The sequence below is a fragment of the Pinus tabuliformis genome, chromosome 7 (genome assembly GCF_031772625.1).
Source record: "Pinus tabuliformis cultivar Carrire ecotype Pingquan chromosome 7, CPIR1, whole genome shotgun sequence".
NCBI lineage: Eukaryota > Viridiplantae > Streptophyta > Pinopsida > Pinales > Pinaceae > Pinus > Pinus tabuliformis.
The window spans coordinates 1,694,903,168-1,694,912,609 of NC_142293.1; the positions used below are offsets into that span (position 1 = coordinate 1,694,903,168).

The following is a 9,442-nucleotide window of genomic DNA, read 5'->3' on the forward strand; positions in this document are numbered from 1 at the left end:
TAGGATATAATATCATATCGGAGAACCTGGAAGAGCCTTCTGTGACATGGAGAACACCATGCCCACACATCACTGCAACAGAGATGAAGACTCAAACACTCGAACAAAACTTAAATTCTACAGACTCATGCAACCATTAAAAAATGGTGGCACTACATTTTGAGAAAACCCAAGAGAAATCCATGCAAAAAATTGTAGAATTTGAAGGCTTACCTTCATGAAACAGGATTGAAGCACAAAAACTCCATATTGACCATTTGACCCAATGAAATATGAAATAAGTTTTAAATGAACAAATTCACCACAATTTTGTGCACCATGAACAACCTGGAATAATCCACTAAGGAATAAACGACATGTAACAACCCTATAAATGGTAAATCGCCCACAATCTCACCAAAACAACTGCACACGAAGAAAATGACAACCATTCGAGGCGAGTAACATAGGAAATGATGGCTGATATCACAGGACTGGGGGCAGCAGAACGACCATAGATCAAGCCCGAGCAACATAAGCAAGGGCATGATACCACCTCCAACGTTTGAGCGAGAAAAAACCCTAAAGAACCTAAAAAATGATCGCTGACAATGCCAAAATGTAGTTGACAACTCACCTTCCATGTAGGACACATGTCATATGTTTCACGTGGACTTATGCATGTACTTTGATGAAGTGGAAGGGATGGCGTGCAACAACTAGCGCCCCTCCCCTAAATACTATGCACTAACTTAATGATAATATTTTTTCATCTAGCTCATTGAATGAGAATAAAGTGATATTCAATGGACCAAAAAAAGAAACACTAACTCAATAATTGGCTTAGTGCTCACTACACTGTATTCAATATTTACCTACTAACTTGATATTGTTTATTAATTAGATTATTAAGCACCATACACTAAACCAATAATTAGTTCAATACTTTTTATCTTGTCTATTCAATGAAAATAACACAATATTCAATAAACAAACAAAATATAGCCTTACCTAATTATCATGAAAATAGACTAACCAATAGCTTGTTGCAAGTTACCCACTAACTAAATATTGTATATCAATTAGACAAAAGTGACATAAAACAATGAATATTGTATATTAATTATACAAATAAGACATAAAAACAATGAGTATATCGCCACCGACTTAGAACCTTCAAACCATTTAACAAACTTTAAATTCATAAAATATGTATATATTATTGAACCTTGTTCCAGATAAAACATTAGTTTAATATTATTGATGCAATAGTAATTACTAGATAATTAATATTAGAAAAAGTGTGTTAGAAGAAAACATTTGACCATATGTCAAGATTATAAAGTATACCTATTAACTAACACTGCTTCAAAATTGCATTGCAACCTCGTCTTACCTTTCAACCGGGTTGTTCTTGATAAAGAAAGGCAACGCTGACATTTTTTCAGGCTTTCCGTAGATTGATTTCAATTACAGAATGGCCCCTTACAACAAGGTCTGTAATTGCACAAGGAATATCACTCCATTCACTCCAAAGTCCAAATTATCCCTCATCTTATTTCTCTTTCTACTCTCATTGGCATTAATTACCTCAGTATGATAATTCAATAATGATTTGATATTTACGATTGCAGTCTGATTTTCAAGTAACCCTTTGGGATGATGGTAATAACATGGGTGGAAGTTCAAGTTCTTTGGAAAGGAATTTGATGGTGGTTTTAAATTCATTGGTGGAGAATGTTAATAAGACGGGCTACAGTATTTCATCTCATGGAGAGAATGGAGATGTGATGTACGGTCTTGCTCAATGCAGGGGAGACCTCAATGCCTCTGCTTGCGGGGCATGTGTTTCAAATGTTGCGAAGCTTTCCATTGATTTGTTTACCAAATGTATTTCCGAAAGCACTCATCTCAGTAGATGCTTTTTGACATATGCCACTAATAAATTTTATCCAACAAATTTGCAGAATGCATCAATAGACACCTTTACAGTTTGCAATAACACTTCAAGAAAGGGCACAGTTGAAAACATTGGGGGTTCCAAAGATTGGAATATTGCCTCTTTATTGACCAGTGTTAAGCTGAATGTTGGGTCGAGTAATGTGACTTTCAGTACACTAAGTGATTATGGGGTTTATTCTCTTGGCGCAATGTTGGAGAGTCCTTAATACGAATCAATGTAAATAGTGCCTCCAAATTCTATACGACTCTTTGGGATCATGTACAACAAGAACTAGCGATGGAGCCGCCTTCTCTGCAACAACAAGCTCCTCCATTCATTCAAATTCTGGGAGAGATTGGGTTTGCAATGATGGGAAAATAGTTCCATCACTAGTCCCGCTTCCACTTACTCTTGCAGAATGTTGGACTAACCTGCACCTCTCCCAATTTGATATTCAAGATAGTTAGCCCAAACTCTATGGTAGTTGGGAATCCTTCATTTTACTTTTCAACTTTTCATATATTTTGTCCACCAGTGGCAGATGAAGGCTCCTTTCCTTTTCTTCCAAGTCGTTCCGCTCTCTCGTGACGTCTAGTATATTTTCCACTACCTCAACCAAGCGTTCCAATGGCTGATTTGTCATCTCCTGCGCCTACTCTAGGAATTTCAGGGTTTTCAAATCATTGTCTTCCATTAAAACATTGTGAAATCGCACAACTCGTCGAATAGTATCTACTCGTTTTATCGAAATGGTGTTTGAGAAGCATTAGCGATAACATTATACTCCCTCCCTACAACATTTCAAATTTTTGCGCAGGATTGTCGAATTTGAAATCTTGACAGCGAAGGTTTAATTGAATGTCTGTAACTGCACATCTTATCAACCCTTCGCATTAACTACATGCACCAATTTCATTAAGTACATCGTAGTAGCTAACTTCTGGAGTAGTGGTGGAGCGTGCTGCAGTCGCAGCTATGGAATCACTAGAAAACAAATCATCATGTATGGGCATGTCTATTAATGGCAAATCTTAGCAACGAGTCATTGGCCAATGATTGGCTTAGTGACTTTGTAATTTATATTAATATATTTGTTTAAGTATTAATATTAATATTAAGATGCTCAAGCAATCTTAATATTAATATATTATGTTATAGTTAGAAATATAAAAATTATCATATTAATATATTATTTTATAATAAAATTATATATATGTGTGTGTGTGTGTGTGTGTGCGTGTGTTATTATTTATATAATTATTAATAATTACAAATGGTTAATATTTAATAGCAATTTTTACAATATATATCTAATAATTATTAATGTGGTTGATAAATGCCTATAGGCTTATATCAACCACATTAGTAAATGTGGTTGTGCTAATTTATCTTTGTGGAGTTTATAAGTAAAATGTTTTGAATCATAGAAAGCTTATTGCTATGGTTGATAAGGCAATTCAATATATAATTTTAGTGTAATATTGGTTGATAAGGCAATTTAATATATAATTTTAGTGTTGTATAAGCTCTAAGTATTTATATCTCGTTTTCCTTTTAATTAAATTAATTAATTAAAAATATAATGTGAAATGAATTATATTTTTTGGGCATGTAGTATTGATATGTGGTGGTATTCTAACAAAATTTATTTACAAATTAAAAATATCCATGATGAAGTGGAGTGAATTTCTATAATTAATAATATTGGTAAATTTTTTTCTTTAAGTGTATATATTTTTAACTTATATATCAATTTTTTTAATAATAATAGTAATAATAAAGGAGAAATAATTTAGTTGTTTTTTTATGATTTTTTGTGTCAAAAGTACTATCTAGTCAAGTATGGCAGATATGTATTGTCTAACATTTTGATTAGGCCAAAATAAAATAAAATAAACCTCTCATGACTTAAAGAACACCATTCCATAATAACAAAAAAACAAATACCTTAAACCAATATACCACATTTGTATAGTGTATGTGTGTTTTTTTATTGGTTTATAACTGAGAAAAGTAATAACACAGCAAAAATCTTAAACATATACACCACATTTATATATTGTTTTTTTTCTTATAATTTTTTTTATGGTCAAGAAAAATACACCTTCCCGCACAATACAAAATGATTTCAAATAAATATATAACATCTACATTTTTATTTTTGATTTATTTTCAATTTATTTATAATTAACCGATAATAATCCCTTATGTCAACAATGTTAAAAAATCTACTAACACATTCACCATCCACTATTAATAATGTTAAACGTGTCACCAACTTCCATATAACTATTAATAATGTTAACCATAACACCAACTTCCATATAACTTAGTTAAGAATTTACTGCAGCTAGAGTTGCTCTCATCTCTCTGTCATCTACTTTTATCATATGTTAAAGTTACTCTCATATGTCATTTACTTTTGTGGTTTCATCTGGTATCATCTTTTATTTAAACCATAGTCTTGGTACCCATGATAACTATTACTACACTACCACTTAATTGCCTAAAATATAAGAAACAATTACCTTTCAAACCATCCTAACATTTTGTCTGAATTATAGTGATAGATTTTACACTACCACTTAATTGCCTAAAATATAAGAAACAATTACCTTTCAAACCATCATAACATTTTGTAGCTTGGTGTGATATATTTTTTTTGGTGGGGGGAGTTACTCCTTTAATATTGATTATTGATGGCATACACGACTACACCAAGAAAAGCATAGTACTTACTCTAAGAGTTGTATACATTGATCAATAACACAAACACATGAAATGGAAGCACATTCTCAGTGTTGAAAATTAACGATTTTGGCATTTGAAAAGGATATGAAAAATAGTTCTAAAGCACATCCAATCAATCATTATACGAGCAGAATTTAACAATTTCTCAGCATCTATAAATGATAATTTTGACCTTTAAAAATAGTAATTTTAACATTTGAACATGACATAAAAATTTACTCCAAATATTCAATGGGCAATGAAAATATCTATTCTATTACTTTTTTCACTATATCCAAATTTAAAAATACTAATACAAACACGCATTCCTTGATAATATCAACTAAGAAATGATAAATCATAAAACCAATTGATAAAAGACACGGATTTGATACTCGAGTATTTTTTCACATATTTGATAACATAGTAATGCATTTCGGCCAAAATTTCAAAAATGATCAGACTCTTCAAACTAGACAAGTATTCCACTTTGATGGTTACTGCACTGTACTTATACACCTTTTCCTCTCGTTGCAACTGTAAAACTCCAAAACATACTCATAATTTCAACATGATCTGTCAAGCAAGAGCTCCAAGACCTGTGTTGTTGCTCCAGGCTGGATGAGAACTGCCATCAATGTCTGCACGGCAATTTCCATCTGTTGGACGGTGAGACACACCTCCCACTGTGACCCTGCAATCTGGGCATTAAGATGTCTACGTTGGTCCTCTGCATTCCCCCAATACATAGTAATGGTCATTCGGACTTTGATACCAGTGCCCTCTTCCTCCCACACCTTTGGTAGTAATTTCAATAACCTCTAGTTTCACTCGATTTTCCAGCCCCACTCTAATTTCAGCGGTTTTTGCATGATCAGGGTTTTTCAGCAGAATGATGTCGCAAACAAATCGCCAAACCAGTAGCAAAGTCATTTCAAGCGGAAAAAACTAATGCCCATTGAAGTACTACATCAATGGCCAACTCATTATCTGCTAATTTAGAATTAACATTATTGTTGCTGAAACTATATTTCAGTCTCAGCGTTGAAAGATTTTCAAGAATGGGCACCTTGTAGGAGCTGTGCTCTATGATAAAAGAGAGATGGTATATTGCTTGATCATGGTCTTGCACTCCACAGAGCGGACAGGCTTGGCAACTCTTGGCATCTCCTCCCCGTGATGAAGATGTCCCCTTTGTTATTCCCTCAAGGTGCCGGTTCTGCTGAGGTTGTTTCTGCTTTGTCGGTTGTTGTTCTCAGAGAGTGGATACAATAGCGGGGCATAACAAAAAAATTGGTTGCTATTGCCCAAAATGAAATCATTTAAGATCTCAATTCATTTGAAAATAAAATATGCATGCCCATGCTAGTTTGAAATCGAAAACAAGGAGGTTTGAAATGGTAATATGTGCGGCAAGAGTGTGAAATCGAAAACCGAGGAGGTTTGAAATGGTAAAGGAGGAGGTGCCATTGAATGCTTGTACAAGTTGTATTAAAGATGAAGTACGAATGATGGACTTTCGTGAGTTGGAGCAAGAAAACTGAGCCAACGAACGTTGCCGAAAATATGAAGCGTATGTATGGCGAGCACTATTGTAATGCCCCACTTAAATCTTATCCTACAAATTGTGTTAATATTTACATTATCTGAAAATATTGAGGAATATTGGTCTAAAATAAATTTATGATTTCCATTATTCAAATTCCCCACTTACCTTCTCAATTTGAATATTGTGTAGGATATGGTCTCCTTCCATTAATTCAAAATATATTTATTCATTCACACACCCCAAGGTACCCTCACATTTAATAAGGAGAAGACAAAGTCCTCTCCATCTTGTCATCAATATATATTTATTCATTTCACATTCCCCAATGTACCCTCACATTTACTAAGGAGGAGACATGGTCCTCCCCATGTAATTACACTTCACATTCCCAAATGTACTTCCCCATTAAATTCTCAATTTTAAATTCATATCACAATTCCAAATGTACTCTAGCTTGGAAGAGAAGTCAACCAAGGATGGGTGAGAGTTAATGACATTAATGAGAGGTGGTTGAGGAAAGAGGGTATAAAAGGGAAGGGGGAAGGAAGAAGAGGGGGAGTTGGAGTTTTGCTTAGGATTGTGGGGGTTGGTTGTGATTGTTTGGCCTTGTTATGATTTTTGGGAGACCTTGGAAACCTGTGGAGGTTTCTTGGGTTTGAGAGGAGGAAAGTATCATTATCTAGTTTTGCACATTCTTCTTGAGGACACACTATATCTGGTTGGACTTGGGCACGGAGGGCTAGGGAACCTGTGGAGGTTTCCTGGGCTAGGAATCTATTTCCTAGTTGGCTGGGAGGTAAATCCGGTTGGGTCAGCCAGAAGGAGCGTTCAGCTGGAGCTATCAGACAAAGGTATCGTCATCAACCGCCGGAACAGGTATTTTTCCATGGACTACTCTTGTTAAGTTGATATCAATGGAATGCTCACCTTAATTTATGTTTCTTATGATAAAATGATTAAATGTTTAAAGCTATGTGAAAAGGTCAGCAAGCTCCTTTGTTATTTATAAATTAACAGAAAAATAGATATGTTAGTGTATAACGAAATAAAGGCTCTAATAATAGGATTCGGGTTCTTACACATGGTATCAGAGCTTTGGTTCAAAATCTGGACCCAAGGCTCACTAAACCCCAAATTTCGTTATAAAGAAATTGTAACCTTCATAAGGATTTATAATCCTAAAATATATTCATATAACAAATTAAAAAAAAAAAAAAAAACCCTAACTAAAACTACAGTCAATTCCCTTGAATATATTTTCTCCTTACTTTGCTGTCCCGACTCAACATGATTGCAAAAGGCTGGTTTGTGATCGTATACCTGACGAGTTGGTGACATTACCGTCACATACATGTTCTGCATGACAGGGATTTACACTATTTTCCAACTTAATGTTTCCATCCTCCTTTTCCAATATGCATTTTTTTTGTTCCAATTTTCAACCCCTTCAAAGGGGAGGCAAGCATTACACATCCTTGGTTGCGACGAGATCAGCTCATACAGCCCAACAAGCGGTACAATTACTGAGAGATTCAGGATTCACAGAACGCCAGGTAAGGATGACTATTACCAGATGCCCAACTATTCTTTTTCTCAATGCTGATCGGCAGTTGAAACCCAAGATTGAGTTCATGAAAACATTGGGCCTTCCTGCACAAGACTTGGGAAATGTCATATCCAATGGATCCAGATTGCTTAACGGGAGTCTCGAGAAAACTCTGCGTCCCAATATCCAGTATCTTCAAAACCTGTTTGGATCAGAGGCTGATGTCTCAAGTGTTTTCAAATCGGCACCTCTTATTCTACCTAAACGAAACGGGCCTGAATTTTGGGAAAAGAAATTGAAGCATTTGACAAGTTTTGGCCTCCTTGAAGATGACATCAAGGAGCTTGTTAGGAGGCACCCACTTATATTAAAAGCTTCCATGGATAAGGTGCAGAAGAACATGGACTTTTTGATGCATACTGCAGGGTTTCCTGCAAAGTTTATTTTTTCGTATCCTCTGTTAGTGTCTTGTTTCAGCTTGGAGTGTAGAATCAAGCCTCGTTACAAGGTGTTGAGTGCCCTTAGTGCAATGCAACCTCCCAAGCATCCTCATAGTTTCATTAGTGCGCTTTGTTTAAGTGAGCGTAAGTTCCTCGAAAAATATGTCCAGTGCAGTCCTCAAACCCCGAAGTTACTTGAAATTTACAGTGGCAAGCTTTCTCGCTCGTAAAAGACTAGATATTCGGGTTTCTGTTTTGGTCAGGGTTAGATTGTATTGCGTTGCTCTTATTGATTGAAAGAGGTTTGAGAACATTAACCAAGGGATCATCAGTCTGTTATGATCCAGTGCCATGATCCCTCTAGCCCACATGAGTAATGGCTGCGAATTAGTGTATATTTTTATATATTATCACTCTGGGTCATGACACAATCAGTTGAGGCCTGGGATCTTGTTTTGGCCAGTTTATCACAATGACGATCAACACACACTATTGAAGGATACTCAGTTGTAATACAATCACAGAGAATGCATCAGGTAACACGTTTTTGAAAGATGAAAAAACTCTCATCACCAGATAATTTGTTTTTTGCTAGTAGTTTTGCAACGATCATGCATTGCTCCCTCCCTTTAAAATGTGATGGGATAGATGTGAAATTTTGACTGTTTGAATCATGGTTAACTTGTAAATTAAATATTCAAATCTCATAGGTAGACGTAGGGACTTTAAATTCTTATGTTTTCTTACAGTAGTATGATCTTATTGTTTCCACATCTGCTATATCAATGAAACTTAACTGGAATTAATACATTTCAAATACAAGCTAAACATTAGACACTAGTTTGCACACTTTCTCTTTGTGCTTTGTCAATGGTCGCTGTTTCTTTGCTTGGAAAAAAAAAAAGTTTGTGGTAATGACTTTTCTTGCTGCTATCATAGACTATTCCTAGCGGTAATGGAATGAGATCCATTTCAATCACACGTCTTGTAAAGCAGAACCCTAGCCCCTACTCTAAAACACAGCTTCTGATGCATGATTGGCTAGGCAAACAATCATTGACACCTTCCCTCGTCCGAATGTGGTTGGACGCTCACTTATCCTTGGTCCGACAAATATTCATAAGAAGTTTGTCAACTCTTTGTTGCACGGTGCCTTCCAAATAGGCAGACGAGGTGACACTCCACCAGATGAGGGATGGGAACCATTGATATTTTTGGTCATATTGGGTTTAAACTATTTGCAAATGCTTTCTTGC

The 9,442-nt window shown here is 35.3% G+C and overlaps 1 protein-coding gene across 1 annotated transcript; it reads left to right on the top strand.

Moving 5' to 3' along the window:
- The first annotated feature begins 7,759 nt into the window (after positions 1 to 7,759).
- LOC149255042 (transcription termination factor MTEF1, chloroplastic-like) lies at positions 7,760 to 8,416 on the top strand. The gene has a single exon (XM_089454930.1). The coding sequence runs from the start codon at positions 7,760 to 7,762 to the stop codon at positions 8,414 to 8,416; it is 657 nt and encodes a 218-aa protein (XP_089311056.1).
- Positions 8,417 to 9,442: the final 1,026 nt, after the last annotated feature.